Raw genomic sequence first — 18,198 nt, 5'->3', positions numbered from 1 at the left:
CTTATTGGGATAAGACTTCCTGTGTCGGGGGTGTCCTTCTAGATTTAAAGAGGGTTCTTTTGTCTAAAGTTACACATTAACACAATGTGGCGGGGGGGGGGGGGGGGGGGGGGGTGTAGAAGGGGTGTTGAAAGGAGAGAGAGGACTGAAAACGCCACCTGGGGAAGTGCACCCCAGGAAATTCCATCTTAAAAAAAACCTTTTACTTACTTACTGACCAGGCAGGGACGTGTTTTATTGAAATGAATGATCAAATAGGCAGGGACTGGAGCTTCTGGGGTAAAAAGATTAACAAAAGAAAAGTTAATGACACCAATAAGGGGGACGAAACGAATACTTTTATTATAAATGTGGCTAAAAAGGCCTTAATACAAAATCGAAAACCGTAAGTACTCTCTAAAACATGCCAGTCCGACATAAAGTAAACGGGGTAAAGTGAGCAAAGGCCACTCGTGGAGAGGCAGACTACACTGAGGAGGTCCCAGAAGCCTGATTTAGGGGGAGGAGTCAGGCCTGGGGCCGCGTTCAAACGCTACACATGATGCTCAGTCATCTGTAATAGGGGAGCATTCCCCACCACACGAAGAAGCAAGACAGCAATGTGTTTATGTCGACGGCGCCAAATCTCCTTACCTTGACTGTCCTGTAGGGGTCCCACAAGGCTCTTTTCTTGGACCATTTTCATTCGCACGGTATATAAACGTATATATACATACACCTAACGTATATGTCCAAACATCGATATTAAAATGTTTGCAGATGATGCAGTCATTTTTTACGCTGGCTTGCTAAATCATAAAAATTGTGTGTATGATGTTTACAAAACATGAGAGGAGGAGCTTGACATGGATGACCACCAGGATGTTTTTACACTCAATTCTTTTTTCATATTGCTTTCCTAACTGGTCGCTTACAGGCATAACAACACTTCAATCAATAGAATTACTTTTCAAGAAAGCCACAAAAGTTTCGATGGAAAAAAAACAACAACATCACTCTCATTTCATCATTGTAACATTCTGGGAAAATTATAATTTATTGAGCTTGAAGAATTTTTAAATTTTCAAATTTGTTTTATGTATGAGGCTTTGCATGGGCTCGCCCTGCCTCCAAACTCATTAAGCAGAGGGCCGACAGTGGCATTGAGACCGGGGCCACCGCTAGAGGGGACTGTGAGGTGCCGCATAGGCGCACCGCACCCAATAAGGAGTGCACCCGCCGACACGATGATTGGACAGTGAAGTTTAAGTTGTATCAAACGTTGTTTCATCGTCTGTATTTCTGATTGTTGAATTCAAAGACCTCTGACGGAGTCACATGTAATGAGCATATCACATGAGATTAGCTCCAACTTGTCCAACTCCAGCTGTCCATCCGTCCGTCCATCTGTCCGTCCATCCGTCTGTCTGGCCACTCGTCTATCCATCACCCCCCCCCCCCCCCCTTCTCGGCCAGCCAATCGATACCTGATGTCAGGGTGAGGTAAGTGATGACTTCAGAGTCATTAAGCGATATGATAGGCTGACACGGTGCCATCAGCGGCCGCTGCTGGAAATGGATGGACCCCAGACACCCTGTGTCATATTTCACTGGTCTCACACACACACACACACACACACACACACACACATATCCACACACACAGGCGGGGCCCAGTGAGGATCTCATATCTCCTGCCATAGAAATGGATTTTCCTCCCTGCAGACCACACAGGGCTGATTCATATCTCTATTGATTTAGATGAGGAGATGAACTGAATGGGATGAAACGAGATCGGCCTCGGAAAATAAATTAGAAATTAATCAAATTAATCTGCTCAAGATACACACACACACACACACACACACAGAGAAACAGTTACACGTATAAAACATACTCAACTGCGACAGAGAGACACTGCAATAGTGCGAAGCCTTAATCCGACATGAATTATGAAACAACGCCGCCGAAGTTGTCGCGAGCCGCGGCGATGCGGCAGCTGGGTGTTTCCAAGAAAGCACTCAGCTGCCTCCGCTGTTCCCACCGCCCCGGCTGGTTCGGCCGACTCGTCTTACTGAGGTTACTGTTACTGGAAGTCCTCAGTTCAGGGGATCTCAGGATGGAGAAGTTGATCAAATTAGAGCGCGAGGCAGGGCGACCATCTCCGGGGTCAGACACACACACACACCCTGTCCGTCCGCCTTCGAGAGCACCGCACTACTTCCTGCGCAGGCCCTGAATGCGAACGCGCGCCATTTCACACAACCGATTCATTCGATTTCTCGACAGCATGCAAGATCACAAAGAAGGAGCCTAAAAGTCCACATTTTTAGCTAAAATCCACACACTTACCTTTAATACGCCCACTTATTACAAATCATGTAAAATATACTTGATGTTAATGCAGCGTTTCAGATGATAGTTTGCCACACACACGCTTTCAAATACAGAATGTGAGCTGTGTGTACTTTTGCGGCTAGCACTAATTAGCGATCGCCGGCATGCTAGCCCACTAAACTGAGATAGCGAACACAGCGAACATTAGCACGTTAACACTGTGAGCACGCGTGTGATTAATTGGTCTTCTGATCGTCAGCAGTTTCATCTTAAAAGCTGCATTCAGACACCAGACATAAGCCATACATACCACCAAATAACCGTCATGAAGCCATCATACAAGCAGAAACACCCTGCAAGTCTAATATCGACTGGCAGCTGCTTTAACTGTAACTGTCCACCGTTGGTGAGAGCTGGAGGGACTCAACCACAAGAAAAGCCATCGTCCGAAACCTTTCGAATCACTCACTTTACCCGCCGACGGTGAAGAAAGCCGTGTGCCGCGGTGCGGTCAAACTCCGACGTTAGCGTGAACCAGCGCGGCATGGCAAGCGTAGGAAATAATCAATCCGGAAATGTCGGTAATTTCACGGAACGTAACCGAGCGCCTTTTTTCAGAATTGTCCAAATTAAACGTTCTGTTTGGCAAGTGGTAATTGCATTAAAACTCTGCTGAACTTCTGTATTTAAAAAAAAACAAACAAACAAACAAACAAAAACTTGGATGTTGGGTCTCAACATTTATCGCTTTTATCCCCCTCTAGTGGCGACCAGCGGGAACTGTGCAACGGCATAATGTCTGAAATCAAGAAGAAATGTGTCTCATTATGGCGGAAGCATGCATCCTCTCCCTCGGCAGGGGTGAGGGTGAATGAATGCCATAATGTTGGGGTGTGTGTGTGTGTGTGTGTGTGTGTGTGTGTGCTTTCAATGTCATGTTTCTACCATTTGTTTCCCGTGGAAACAGAGAGAGAGACACTGACAAACCTCCTGAGCAAACAGGAGGATATCTGGAACCTGTCTCTCTTTCTATCTCCTCCCTCTTTCTTTTCTTCTCTCTCCTCCTTTTTTTTTTTTTTTTCTTTCTCCATCATATCCTCTCTCTCTCTCTCTCTCTCTCTCTCTCACTCTGTCACTCTGTGGGGGCTATCAATCACGGTCGCCGCGACGGTGGCCGGGGTGTAGGTGGTCGTGCCGACGGCAGATGGCTCTTTATCGCTGGAGCCTTGGCCTCTCCATGACAACCGCAGAGAGCAGGAAGTGACACATCCAGCCGAGTGGAGAGAGATTTATCTGGACAGGAGGCACGGACACACACAGACACACACACACACACACACACACACACAGAGGGGAGTAACAGAGATGAAAGGGTGAGGGGAAGAGGGAGACGCTTCCACTGTATGGCTGTTGAAGCTTGTTGAAGTGTTCATTCACCTCTTGTGTTTTCTCCCGTTTTAATGGCGCTGTGTCCTGATTAAATCGCTGCTTTACACTCTGTTTTACATATCCCTAAGTACATATATATATAAAAGGAAATCATATGTGACTAATTCTGCTTTACAATCAGATATAATTTGACTATTCTTATAGTTAAGCTATGGCCACCCGACGCAGTCTCTACAATGAAGCTGTTGAGTTCAGTGCTAATCAGGATTTTTCAGACTCAGGTTTCAACCTTTAAGTGTTCCTTTAAAGCCGCGTTCATTCTTTTTTTCTTTTTTTTCTTTTTTTTTCCCCTCAGCCAGCAGTCGGGATCAGCACAACAAGCCGCACGCACAGCAGTAACATGTCGAGAGTCTTGTTGCGGACGTCGCTTTGTGTCTTTGCGGTGATACAAGGAAGGAATAAAAGACAACAACCGAGAGAGGGAGAGAGCGCAGAAACATCCCACCCATTCATCTAAATTACAGGCCTTTAAAAAGCTTCAGAAGGTCTTAGATGCAGTTATTACAGATATTATCTTTTGATAATGTGAGGACAGGGCCTCTGTTGTGCTGCTCATCGTTGACTTTCAGACCAGACCAGAAAAAAAAGGGGTCAGGGTCTGCACATTTGCAGAAATTTGAAATACTTCTTCGAACACGTGTTTCGGTTTTGACGTATATTCTAGGTTTACTTTTGCAAGTTTGGGGACTCACCAGAGAAGCATTATGGTTAAAAAAAAAAAAAAAAAAAAAAAAAGAATGGTCAAAATTGAAGCAGCAGAGGGTGTCCTGTCCCTAGTGCGTGTGGTCCCTAAACACTGGCTCCTACATTTCCCACAATGCAACGCGATACCGCTCCAGCTTGCAACGCAGGCTTTCCGTTCAAAATACTGACTCTCAAACCAGGAGTCCAGGACAATCCTGATGACCAGTTTGCATAAACTTAGTTCAAGACTAGTCTTGGCTTTAGACTGGTCTTAAATTGTCAGGTTAGACGAGTCTAACTGAGCCCCTCTGTTGCATAAATGTGAAGACCGACTTAAGTTAGCCACCTCTCCTTCTTGGTTGAGCCTCAGGCGAGAGAGCGTTGTTGCTACGGCAACGTCAGTTAGAGGACTGTCCTCGCGTCTTCCAACCCGTGAGTCCGGAGGTATTAGCTGACGTAATCCACTCGGCTCGACGTGAGCTCGCTAGCAATCCGGACTCCGTGTGACGTTGGAAGACTCCATTTCCAGGCTAACGCTAGCCAGTGCTCCTGTCAAGCGCTGTGAGGGGTGGGGGGGTGGGGGGGGGGGCTAAACGATGAGCTGGAGGGAGGCTCAGGTACTCGGGAGCGCACGTGACGTCACATCCCAGAAAAAAAACGTCCCGAGTCCTTCACGTAGACATCAGTCCACAGGCTGTTACAGGCAACTGAGACAGTCGGGGAGGGTCTCATTTTTCAAGTTACATTAGAGTCTGTTCACACATTGGCAATGAAAAGCGATGAACACATGTAAATTCTTACATATGGCACCTTTAAGTTACCTTTAAAGCTACTGAATAACACACATTTTTCAGCATCGTACTCCTCCAGCAGACAAAGGTTTTCTGCTAAATGTGTCGCCGCTGCATCTGCCATTGTTCCTCCTCTGCGAAGTGTCTTACGTCACCCATGGATACATTGTGCGACCTGTGTCTTATGTAGTCGCTGCATCAGGTACAGTGTCTAGAGCAAAGTCTGACTTAAAGTTAAGTCAAAGACCAGGTCTAGTTTTATGCAGCTGACCCCTGGGTTTATTTATTTTTTTACCCCCCCCCCCTCAAACTTTGGAAAGCTCCTCCTGAGCCAGAGAATATATCATTTTATCGCCAAAGTGGCCCTTTGGCATCTGGATTCGAAGACCCGGATTATCACCAACACGATACGGATATGCACTAATCTGGGCAAATTCGTATCACAAGTTAGCTGGCAGAGCGCGGCACTGGCAAGACGCTGAGCTGTGATATGGATACAGACGGAGCTGCGCGTTCAGAAACAAAGGCAGGCTTTGTCCCAACATACACGGAGCTTTGCGAGGTTGCGGTTTAAGATCAGGGATGAAACAATATCAGCAACCCTGAAGAGCGTATTTAGTACACACCGATGCGCAGGGGCTTTTGGCTAATTGAACGCAACACAATGTGATCCAACTGTTTCACGCCGGCTTCACGTGTCGTATATGAAACGACATTTTAAAATGAATGCATGTATAATGTCTTAACTTGTATTTTTATGGAATTTCCGATCCACGTTTCTACAAGGACCTTGAATACGCAGCCAGAAATCTGGTAAATAAGACCGTTTTTTGGGTTGTTTTTTTTTTTTCTAAATTCCTGGAAGGAGAAATGAGGGTAGAGGACAAGACTACATGCTGGGTTGCTGGTTCAGTGTGTGTGTGTGTGTGTGTGTGTATGTGTGGTATTGGGCGGCTGGTGGATTTCACGTCCCACTTCCCCCAGCAAGGCGATTAGGCCAGACGTCTGTCACACACACACACACACACACACACACACACACACACACACACACACACACACACTCCACCTCTCTCTACTGTCTGCTAGAGTAAATACACCCTCGCTCTCACACACACACACACACACACTTATGTTTGTAATGCTATTCATGTGAGGACCTTCTACTGACTTCCATTTTGTACATGCTGCCAGTCGCTTTTTTTTAAAAGGGGGTGTAAGTTTCCAAGTATGAGTGTGACCGCCAACACTGAGACGTATGAGGGCGTCTCTTCACTGCACTTCACGATGAATACCACTGGGTTACACAGCAAAAATGATGTTGCTAAAATGCTACCGCCAAGTGAAACTCGTCCGGTCCATGGGTTCCAACCACAGACTGTATATAAAGATGGACGACATGACAGCCCCCCCCCCCCCCCCCCCCGTGGCTGGCTGCGGTATAGGTCATAAGCCCCGCCTCCTCCATGTTAGCGGATGGGACATGGACCAAAGTAAAAAAAAACAAAAATCAACGTACACGTCAAATTAATGTTTCCAAAAACTCGTTCTCGTCACGCTGACGTTTGTTCCAGTGTTCGTTTATCTGATACGTTTGGTTTGAATAACTTATCTGATGCTATAAAAACGGGGTGCGATGTCCTGATGGGCAGCTGTGATTGGGTCGGGCGGGCGTATGGGCGGGGGCCTCGATACCATGGCTCCACCCCCCCCCCCAAGCTCGCCACCGATCACCAGTTTGCACCAATTAGCAAATGCCAGCGTGCGAGCGTGCTAAACCAAGCTGTGAACGCGGTGAACAACACGTCATCATGTTAGCAATGCAGCGTAGAACAGTTTCCGATGACACGGTGACCACATGACCTGAACCGGCCAATGAGGGAACGGCACACCAGGCCAGAACCTTTCTCTTGCCAGATTCCAAGATGGACGGGCAGAGTTTGCTTGTTTTTTTTTTTTTTCAGTCTAGAAATACAGTTCGACTGATGTTACTGTGAATATAAAGATTTCTGAGAACTAACTGCACTTACAGTCTGTTCGTCTGACAATCGCTTGTAAGCACTTACACAGGATAGAATACACAGCCCCCCCCCCCACCACCACCACCACGCCTTTGAATGCAGTGTACATGAGTTTAGTTTTAAGCTGGTAGTTTCGTGGTACAGGAAAAGAACAGACAAAATCGTACACATATTGTCCATTCCAGTCTCCCTCCCTCACACACACACACACACACACACACACACAGACACACACAGTGGGGTCTGGCTGTCAGTTTGTGTTTTGTCAGCAGCTCCAGTGGGAGAGAGGCCATTTCTGACGTCTGGCACACACACACATATACACACACACACACACACACACAGAGAGAGGCGCGAAGCCCGTCAATTTCCTGTTTTCTTATTTCACCTCTATTCGACCCTCTTTAATGCTGATGCATGCTGCATGCTGCTTTATGACCACAACACCCACGTCGAGCACAATAGTTTTGGTTTCTTCACCCTGGCCCGTTGTACGCAAGACCGTTTGATGTCCTCCCGTCTTCTTCCTTACCAAGTATTCATGCAACGCTGAACGTGTGGAAACTAATACATGCAACGCGCCCTTCTGTGTCATAACACTTTTAAAATACGTCCCTCCTCGGGCCTTGGAAGTCCTGCATGGAAAAAACGAGGGGTTTGGTTATCTGCCGCCGAGCTGAAATGATTAGTTAACTGATAAGTCTATTTTTTTTTTTTTTTTTAAACAGGTTTTGGGGCAATTTGGGCTTTTTTTTTTCTCTCTCAGCGTTTTATTACATTTTATAGACAAAATGGTTCATGGAGGAGATAATCGTCAGGTGAATTGATAATGAAAACAATCTTTTAGTTGCAGCGCTAATTCCCACCAATTAAAAACCAAATAAGCAATCCCTTTAGAGCAGGTTTTTCTTTCAAAGTCCGACACTGTGGGCCACTCTCAGACGGAACCAAGCCCAGACAGTGAGTTAGCTTTGGGCTACAACTTGGCCACATCTGTATATCTATATATAGCTACAGACAGGTTTACGTTTTTGCAAAATAGCACCATTAAAAGTATGCCACATTAGCTATTAGCAGCTCTTGTTTGTACCCATGGAGGTAAAGACGAGACAACTATCACTGGGTCACTTTGACACTGTAGGTAAAACTTTAAAAACACCTTGAGGCAAGTTTGTTTTTTCTTCGACGATGTGGACGTTTATTCACTGTGGACGCTGAGGGTAACGGCGTACCGGTCCTCACAGTTCCAAAACCTCCTCCAGGGAAGCGAAACGAGGAAGGCCTCCCCCTACGTGTACTTACACATCCATGGTTTGACGCCGTTCCATCGCTTGACAGCTGGTCAGCCGCTAGCAGGCAAAAGGTGGATGTAAAATGTGATTTGAGGAAGAAAACGCCTCAATCGTACACACGAGACACTGAATGTAACTCAAGGTCCACTAACTAGCATTTTCGAGAGTTGGTTGGGGATGGATCTTTGTTTTTGTTTAGTTTTTTTACTAGTTTACTAATTTAGTCTTGATTTTCAAGTAGAAGAAAAACCTACGTTAAAGTAACTTATGAGTGAAGTGAAGTGGGTGGAATACCCTGATATTCAACAACTTTCTTGGAGAAGTGATCAAATCCCCCCCCCCCCCCCCCCCGACAGTCATCGGAAGGCCAACGTGACACAAAGTGCCGTCGGAACTTGGAAAAGCAGAGAGGAGTGAAACAAATGATGACGTGCAAGCTGAGGTTTGGTTTCCTAGGCGAATATCATGATTCACTTTTATTAAAAGCATCATAGCTACAATTCATCATACATGATGTCTCCAAAAAAAAAACAAAAAAACAAAAAACAACAAAACACCAAAAAAAGAAAAAAAAAAAAAAAAAAAAGAGGAAAAAACCCCCCCAAAACATTTACATGGTATGTCTGTAAACTTCAAGGCTAGATAAGAATTTTGAGGTAATGCTCTTCAGCTTGCTGGCTAAAAGTAACAAAAAGTCCATTTTTCAAGAAAAGTAGCTAAGTAATAAAGGTACCTGATTATTTTAACTCTTTAACACCAGTGCATCAACAGGAACAGAGTTAGACAAAATTGATTGCAGTACTTATTTGTCATCATTTACAGTTTAGTTTTTCTATTCATACGACACTTGTGGTTATTCATATAGTGTGTGTGTGTGTGTGTGTGTGTTGGGAGAGTGATGTTGGAACATTCAAAAGCTGCCTTGGTTATTGCTGTCTCAGCATCAGCGAGGAGAACGAGGGTCTTTGACGGGGGAGGCGTCCAAAAAAAAAAGAAAAAAAAAAAGACGACAGCCAAGACTGACCCGCCCCCCCCACCCCCCCCCCCGCTCCACCCCTACGTCCTAGTTCTCGCTCTGCGTCCGCTGGGCTGGCTGTGATAGCAAATTGTCATGAGACCTGGCCACAATGTGTGTGTTTAAATGCGCTTTGAAATACTTGAACCAGTTGCGGCCGCTCGATTTGTCTCGCGATGCTTGGAACTGGCCTCGGAAAGGGGAGGGGAGGGGGGGGCGGGGGAGACAAAACTAACGCTGCTCGCACTTTTCAAGTATTAAAAAAAACCAAAACGTACTCGCCGACCAGAGTTTAACTTCATACAGAAACTTGTGAATTTCCAACTCTGTTGAAAGTGTGTCTCAGTCCTGTTTTGGCCAGGCCTGGTGTCAGTGTGTGTGACTAGAGAAACAGTCTTTAAAGAGAAGGTCACTAGGGAGCAGCACTTGGTCTGGAACTACCGGGATATGAAGGAAAAGAAAAGAAAAATGAAAAAATAAAAATAAGAAAAGTTAATGTGGCAGCGACCGGGAAAAATGTGCCCCCTCTTTTAAAGAATAAACCTGAAACATCACATCCCTGTGAGGACCACCGATCCAAATCCATTCACAGAAAACCTCCCGACGGGGACGGCTGGTTTTGGCGGCATGGAGCGGACCAATCAGAGGGCCTGACTGGTGGCAGACCCAGCCCGCCTGCCACTCCCCGAGCCAATACCAGCCGCCTCGAGAGGACGAGAGGGAGACACACAGGATTCGGATGTGGCAGTGGAAAGACTCAAGACTGGCATTCAAACAGTGTGGGACTGGGTTTAACAGTATTGGTTCAGCGTGCACGCACAATCACACACACACACACACACCAACACACACACACACACACTCAATCAAAAAGGAAACACTGCTGCAGGGACGAGTCCTCACATCACAGAACATTTTGTGGGGTGGGGGGTTAAGAGTGTGTGTAGTGGAGGACATCTGAATGTGTGTGCGCAGCTCATGATCAAGTGTTGGGATGTGTGTGTGTTGTGGTAGTCAGTGTGAGAGACTGAGGAGGAAAAGAAATAAAAAAAGAGACTGGCCTAAAACAAAAGAAATACTCAGTCTACCTGGTCTGATATGTGAGAACTAAAAAAGAAAAATCTGAAACAGAACAGCTCAATCAACTACATTACCCACAATTCCTCGCGCAGCAGCTTTGTCAGACAGACAGCCAGGTTAGCTGTAATGCTGTTTTGTTTTTTGAGAACTGACGTTAGGAAAGGGCGCCACCAAGCAGGCGTTTCTCCCCCCCCCCTCCCCCTCCCCCTTTTTTTTTTTGATGAGATGCTGCAAACGACCGACGACAACAAAACAGACGAAGAAGAAAGTAAAAATAAAGATTTGAGAGCTGAAAGCAGCAATAATAATAATAATAATAATAATAATAATAATAGTACTATTGGAACCTTGTGAAGTCCTATCTGAAGGATTGTAGGAGAGAGAAGTGTGGCTGCACCGTTCACAGTGCTCGCAGTCCGGCCGGAGAGAGAGAGAAACAGTCTTTGAAGAGGAGCCGGGCTCGAAGCGAGCGGGCCGCGAGCATTTTCCCTGACTACACTATTGAGAAGAGAGATTTAACTTAACACACACACACACACACACGCGCACGCACACACACACACGCACACACACACACACACACCTCGGCCTCTCTGACGCATAGTAAATATACCTGGCCCCCCAAAAAATAAAAATAAACAACAGAGAGTGAGAGAAATCAACAACAATGTAAAAGGAAAAACAAAAACAGGATTCATAATAGTTTGGATACTTCTAGTGGAGGCGTGTAAACGTGGCGAGGGGGGAGGAGGGGGAGGTAGGAGTTGAGGAAATGTCCAAGGCCCGTCAGTTTTGTGTTTGACTTCAGTCACTCTTGTCCTTCTGTGGAGACGCTGCTGCCGCCGCCTCCTCCTCCTCCTCCTCCTCCTCCTCTTCCTCTCCTCCCATGCCTCCATCCTCCAGGGCTGAATCCTCGCCTCTCGTCTCCTCCTCCGCTCCACCCTCCTTCTCCTCGGCCAAGTCGCCCTGTCCTCCCTCCTCCTCTTCCTCCTCCTCCTCTTCCTCTTCCTCCTCGACCTCCTCCTCCTCCTCCTCCTCCTCCGTGGCTTTTAGCGCCTCCTTCTTCTCCTCTTCGTCGTCTCTCGAGGGGTTTGTGGTCGCGGTGTTGCCCCCGAGCGCTCCGGCCATGGCGTTCTGCAGCTCGGCCAGGGTGGAGGCGGTGGGGAAGCCGGGCAGGCTGAGCCCCCCGAGGCCCGGAGGTAGGAACATAGAGGGGTAGAGGAGGCCCGGGGCCATGGTGGAGAGCAGGAAGGGGTTGAACGCCAGAGAGTTGGCCGACATGCCAGCGGCAGCTAGCAGGGCCGCGGCGTCGCCGTTGATGGACGCCTCAGCTGACGAATCAGCAGCTTGGATCTGAGGAGCTGCACTGACATCATTAACTGGTTTCTCCAGCTTCTTCCTCTTCTTCGCCTTCTTTAATCCCTCCTCGTTCCCCTCGGCCTCCTCCTCCTCCTCGTCACAGTCCTCTCCCTCTTCCTCTCCCGCTTTCTTCCTCTTTGTCGTCGCCGCCTCATCGCTCGCTCCGTCCATCGTTCCGTTGGTGTTCCCTGATGCTGCGGCGATGGGCGAGTTGGATGCGGCGGCGGCGGCGGCCGCTGCGGCCAGGTTGCCACCGAACAGCCCGCCTAGGCTGAACATGTTGGGGAGGGCGGCGGCCATGTTGGGGAGGCCTCCCATGCCTGGCAGCATGAGGGGCAGCATGGAGGCGGCGGCGTTGGCAGCCGCCTGCTTGGGGTCAGTGGGTGGAGGGAAGGCCATCAGACCAGCAGCCAACTGGAGAGACTGGAGGCTCTGGAGGGACGACAGGTCCATCCCTCCAAACAGGCTGTTCAGCAGCAGAGGGTTGATGCCTCCTGCAGACACACACACACACACACACACACACACACAGAGGGTTAAAATCAAGCTCCAACAGCTACGAAGCAGCGAGGGGTTAATAAAACAATGCGGTGAAGACAAAGTGACACACACTCGGACAGACAGCATGCACATGTGGATCATTTGTGTGTGGTGACGTGGTTGCTTCAGCAGTACCTGCAGATGAAGCAGCAGTGACCAGTGATGCCTGGGCGGCCTGAGCTGCGGCCGCGGCCTGGGCGGTGGCCGCTGCCTTGGCGATCTCGGATTTGGGCCGGCGCCCCCGGCGGCGGACGCCCTCCTCCCTGACCACCGGGCCGGTCAGGAGGCGGTCAAACATGGCTTCTGGGAGGAAACCCTGTGTGGGGGAGGATTTTAGGTTAGACGACAACTCTCCCTTTGTAGTCACCGATTTCTTTAGAAACGTTTTGTACAGGAGCAGTGAAACCAATGAACAAGGGTCTTGGTTACTAACCGACTGTTTGACGATGTCTGTCCAATCAGGGGCAATAGAAAACTCTGGATTCTCTAGTAACCACCTGGGCAGCTCCTTCATTGGTGGAGCCATGGCCCCACCCATCTGCGGGACAGGGAGATTAAATGAGTCGACGCACAGTTTCACCACGTCCTTAGACAAGGGGCTCGCACAACATGGCGGCTTTTGGATCCTGGCGCATGTCGGCTTACCTTGCGTCCGTTGCGTCTGTTGACCACAGGCACTCTCTCTTCTCCGGTCAGGGTGTTGATGTCGATCTTGTTGGGGTTTCGACAGCGGTGGCGTTTCTGCTTGGGCTTGGAAAACTGAGACAGCAGTAAGTCCTCGCTCTTCTGTAGCAGGAAGGAGGACACGGAGAGGTAGGTGTGAATAACTGGTGGCTTAGAGAAAACGCTGCTGAACGAGAGAGCAAATAACCCGGCACCCTCACACTAACAAAGAACTAAAGGTGAAGAGGAAAACCAAGGATGAAGATAAATAAATGAATTTTAAAAAAAAAAGAAAAAGAAAAAAAAAAGATGACATACTGGTGTGAATCCAGCCATGTCCATAGTGTATGTCGGGTGCTGCCTCAGCCACTCTCCCAGCTCTTTGTTGGAAGCTTTTTCTTCCTCCTCCAGACTGCTGGAGGCGAGAGACCTGGCACTGGGGCTCTGCTCAGGGACGCCGTGGGCTCTGTGGGCACCGGCAGCACTCTGAACCCCCTCCACACCTGGAACCTTCGCCTCCTCAGCGTCGTCCTGAATGTCCGAGAGCGACGCGGAGAATGGGGGAAGGAGGAAAGACGCATTTAATTGTGGATACTTCTTCCGTTGATGCGGTGTTGACAACGTTACTGCCACACACACACACACACACACACACACACACACACACACACACACACACTCCTTACCCCTCCTGCCCGCTTGTTGCCCATGAACAGCAGCTCCAGGCCCTCCACATTTTTCCTGCGGCCCCGCCTCCTCCTCATGATGGGCAGGTCGGCCTCCAGTGAACCGTTGGATCTGTGTCCGGAGGGCGGGGCTTGCTGCAGCAACTCCATCTGGGCTTTGAGGGAGGGGCTTGTCACCAGGGCGCTGGGGAAGCCAGCCAGTGAGGGAGAGGCCTTGTGGTGATGGTGCATAGCCTGAACCACAAATCAGATCACTTTTAGCTGATGAACTTGACTTTGATTGAATGTAAAAAAAAAAGAAAAAAAAAGACTAATGCACTGAATGGACAGTTTCTCTGAGCACCTTGGTGAGGTCTATAGCCTGGCTCTGGGACTCGGCAGCAGCGTGGCTCTCTCTCAGCTGAGCCACCATCTCCATCAGGTTCCGCCTCTTGACGGCCCTCTCCGCCTCGATCTCGATCTTCCTCCTCCTCCTCCGCCTCTGCCGAGGCACCGTCAGGCTCAGAGCGTCCTCCTGCATCATCAGGGCAACAGTTACACCCGTGTCTGCCTAACAACAACAACAACAACAACAACAACAACGTCCTACCTAGGAGCTTGTCACATTATTGTTACTGGTACTTCAGCAAGCAGCACTGATGATGCTAATAGGCTAAAAAAAAAAAAAAGGTTTAACCAATAGCAGCCGTTCAACATGTGCACACAGTGTACTCACATGAACCTGCGGTGACAGTGTTTTATCTTCGCTCCCACTGTAAGGCGCGTGGATGCCGGCCATCGTCAACTCGGCCAGGCTCCGCCTCTGCAGCGGGCCCTCGGTTGCCGTGGCTGCGGCCGCTGCGGACACAGCGGAGCCGTGCCCTGGCAACAGGTTGTTGGGGAAGTCGAAGACGTGGCGCCTGTTGACGGGCCACTTGCCCTTCAGGACGGCCTCGCAGATGTTGTCCATCCTGTTGATCATCACTCGATCCTGAGGGGGCGGGGAGAGCGGAGAGAGGCGGTGAGGGACTACCTTCCACTACAGAGGCTTTAAGGTTCTAATGGAGAGTTCCACAAGCTAGCTTTTGTTATTCGAATAAACAAACTCAACTTTCAATGACTTTCAACATGTCAGAGCTACAGGCCCGGCCGTTATTTGTCCGCGTTGGCTACTATTTGAGACTCACCTTAGGCCAGAATGAGAAGCCGTAGGCGCGGTCCTGCAAGGCCTGCAGCGCGGAGGTTTCCGGCAGGTCGTCGGGGCAGAACCCATCTCTGGTTTCGTTTTGGGCCGACGTGCTCAGGGACGCGATGCTCTCCTCGTCAAAGTTCTTCTGCTCTGACGCAGCACTCGCTGTCCAGGCAGAGAGAGAGAGAGTCACGTTGCCACTCTTAATTAAAAAGGATTTCCAAATCGTTATCAAGGGATCCTAACTATTTTTATTCTCTTGCCCCCTGGAACTTGGACTCATTAAAACACTGCCAAGTCATGAGGGGAAACGCCAGAAATAGGCCTGTGACCGAGTGTGGTGTCAGCAATGACGGGGGGGGGGGGGGGGGGGGGGGCACAACCAGGGCATTTAAACTGGTTAATAAGTAAGGGACTAGAATAAACAGGAACACAATCACAGTAAGACGTTTGAGACATCTGTGTAGTGTGGAAGGTACATTTTTAGAACTTCATCAACTCTCTGGTCTCTGAGCTCATGTCAAACGCTGCCCTCACCTTCAGCCTGAGAGGATTTCTCCGACTTGTCGTCTTCGTCCATCCTCTCTTCCTCCTCCGGGCTTTTCTCGGTGTCGGCCGACTTTGGAGATTTAGGGGACTCGGGGTTCTCCCTCTCCTCTCCGTCTTCCTCCTCGGCAGTCTTGTGGCCCGGCTGTGCTTTAGGAGAGGAGTCGGGACGTTCCGGGAGCTCAGTGGGCATCTCCTCCTGGTCCCCGAGTGTCAAACTCTTCTCCTCTGTGGTTACGTCTTTGTCTGGGTCATGTGCTGTCTGGGAAGCCTTCTCTCCTTCTCCACTCATCTCCTCTTTCTGCTCTTCCTGCTCCTCTTTTTCTACTTTTGGCTGGGCCTCCTCCTCTTTCTTCACCTCCCTCCTGAGTGAAGCAGCAGTTTCATCTTTGTCTTCTCCGGCCTCTCCCTCATTTTCCTTCTGTTCGTCGGGAGTTTCAGTCTTGGTGATTGGAATGTCGTTGGCGTCTGCTTCCTCTTTTCCCATTTTCACCTCCATTTCCGCTTTCCCTTCCTCCGTCTTCACCTCCTTCCCTTCTCCCTTCTCCTCTTTAGCGACATTAACGGCAATTTTGGCAGCAGCTGCAGCGCTCGCAAGCTCTACGGGGGTGAGCAGTGGTGCGGAGGTGCTTTCCGCTGCTCCCATCCCAGCTTTAGTGATCTCTCCCTGGGCTCCCATGCCGACGCCAGCCCCTCGCTGGCTGGTGAAGCGCTGGTGGGCTTCCAGAAAAGCCAAGGTGGGGTCATTTAAAATGTGATAATCTGTCCGGCTTACGCCGTGTTTAGAGGCCCCCAGGAGGAGGTCCCGGTCGTGGCGGCCACACTCCCACCACTCCGGGAGGTCTGGGGAGGGCTGGCAGAGCTTGAGGCGCTCAGAGATCAGCGGGTGTGGGAGGACCTGCTCTCGGATGCGGCGGAGGAGCTCGATGCGGTACAGGGTGCGAGAGGCACGCTCCTCTGTGATGGGGTCAATGATCAGGGTCGGGTCTGGAAGTTCTGATGAGGGGAAAAGACAAGAGGCAGTCCTTAATAACAAAATCACCAACATATCAAAAGTTATTTTAGTGACTGAACAACACCTAACGGCGAAAAGATGCCTTTGTGCCTCGCAATGACCTCAAGCAATACAGGCGTCCTCTTACCTGTCTCAGTCTTGACCTGCATTCGGCAGACCCGCTTACACATGGCAATGAATGAGTAGTAATATTTCTCCAAGCTCTCGTCCGTTTTCTTGTCCAGTCGAGCAAAGGCCCTGAACTGGGTCCAGTCAAATATCTGACGCTGGGTGTCGAAGACGACGCCGAAGGTGGACACCACGCGGTAGAAATCGGCCTCCTCGCGGCGAGTCCATCTGACGGAGGGAGAGAACTGTGTGAGGATAGGTTCAACTATCCAAGAGTCGCATGTGATATCTGATCACATGGCACGTCATAATATTTGAAGGTTTGTAATCGTAACCTTGTAATTATGTGACTTTAAAAGCAACACTACCTTTGTCTCCTCTCCTTATAGTACATGGCTCCGTCAGCCATCAGGGAGCTGGCGGTCATTACCGGTGACGCCTCTGGCATGAACTGGCCCCCTTTGGCAAAGTAAGCGCTTCCTTTGGCCAGATACGGGCTTCCTTCTGTCATGAACACCGCCGCGCCATCTTGGATGTACGTTGCCCCGCCTCCTGTATCGGTAACCATGGCAATGGAGGGCAGGAACTCCCGGCGGCGCCGTCTGCGGCCATCGGGCCGGTTGAGGGCCTCCTGCCGGAGCTGCTCTCTGCGGTTGGAGCGCTGGTAAGCAGTGATGAGGCGACGCAGACGGGCAGTCAGAGCGGAGGCCGCTGGCCAGTAGAGGCGCTCAACGGAGCCCAAAGCTCCGCCCCCGGCGGTCACACCTTGACCGTTTTCACCTGATTTAGCTACGGGGGAGGAGAGAGGACAGTGAGTTTCTCCATGTGCTCATGTGGCAAAGAGCCTATAGTATTTTCAGTAGGCCTATGGCTGAAAAGTCAGAATCTGTTGGTGAGATTTGGTTTCATAGGGCTGTTTTGGATGCCGTTTAAAGACAACCGCACCGTTTCATTTCCTGAAATACCTTCTGAGCATCTCCCGATAAAAAAGAAAGTTCACATTTTCTCAAAAGCCGTCTTCAGGGTTGAATTCAGAGTTTACCTTCGGCTTCGCCTTCCGCGCCGTCGTCTTTGTCATCCAGTGGAGAGTTGGTGAAGTCGTCCAGGTCGTCCTTAAAAGGCATCCGCAGCGGCTTGTACTCTGGATCCTCATCCTCACTGTAGGCGTCGGAAGGGACAAGGTTTTACATTTCAAGTACAGATTGCTGCATTTCACAAACTGATCACTTTCAGTTTTAATATACAACAAACAAACATGTGGGCCTAGACTTGCTACTGGGGGCGGGTATGGTTAAGAATTTAACGGTACTAGTACTCTTACCGATACTGCTTATCGATCTGGTACTTTAGCGGTGCTCTTACTGGTTTTTTAAGAGACGAAAAAACAAAACAAATCTGCAGGTTTGCTCTCCTGATTACACCTCGGCCAAACACAACACAGTAGGTTGGTAAATTAACTAACTTG

The 18,198-nt window shown here is 49.3% G+C and overlaps 1 protein-coding gene across 1 annotated transcript in view; it reads right to left on the bottom strand.

Annotated features, from left to right (window-relative positions):
- Positions 1-11,452: 11,452 nt before the first annotated feature.
- Positions 11,453-18,198, bottom strand: part of chd7 (chromodomain helicase DNA binding protein 7) — a 58,299-nt gene continuing 51,553 nt past the window's right edge. The window contains exons 29-42 of the mRNA XM_070919648.1: positions 17,776-17,891; positions 17,102-17,522; positions 16,753-16,961; positions 15,602-16,606; positions 15,063-15,229; positions 14,612-14,866; positions 14,240-14,410; positions 13,897-14,130; positions 13,529-13,741; positions 13,193-13,333; positions 12,981-13,085; positions 12,683-12,863; positions 11,666-12,501; positions 11,453-11,635 (exon numbers count right to left, since the gene is read on the bottom strand). Coding sequence (XP_070775749.1) covers positions 11,453-11,635; positions 11,666-12,501; positions 12,683-12,863; positions 12,981-13,085; positions 13,193-13,333; positions 13,529-13,741; positions 13,897-14,130; positions 14,240-14,410; positions 14,612-14,866; positions 15,063-15,229; positions 15,602-16,606; positions 16,753-16,961; positions 17,102-17,522; positions 17,776-17,891 — 4,237 coding nt within the window. The remainder of the gene's footprint in view (positions 11,636-11,665; positions 12,502-12,682; positions 12,864-12,980; positions 13,086-13,192; positions 13,334-13,528; positions 13,742-13,896; positions 14,131-14,239; positions 14,411-14,611; positions 14,867-15,062; positions 15,230-15,601; positions 16,607-16,752; positions 16,962-17,101; positions 17,523-17,775; positions 17,892-18,198) is intronic.

Source organism: Enoplosus armatus, chromosome 14 (genome assembly GCF_043641665.1).
Source record: "Enoplosus armatus isolate fEnoArm2 chromosome 14, fEnoArm2.hap1, whole genome shotgun sequence".
Taxonomy (NCBI): domain Eukaryota; kingdom Metazoa; phylum Chordata; class Actinopteri; order Centrarchiformes; family Enoplosidae; genus Enoplosus; species Enoplosus armatus.
This window is presented reverse-complemented; position numbering and strand designations above follow the sequence as displayed.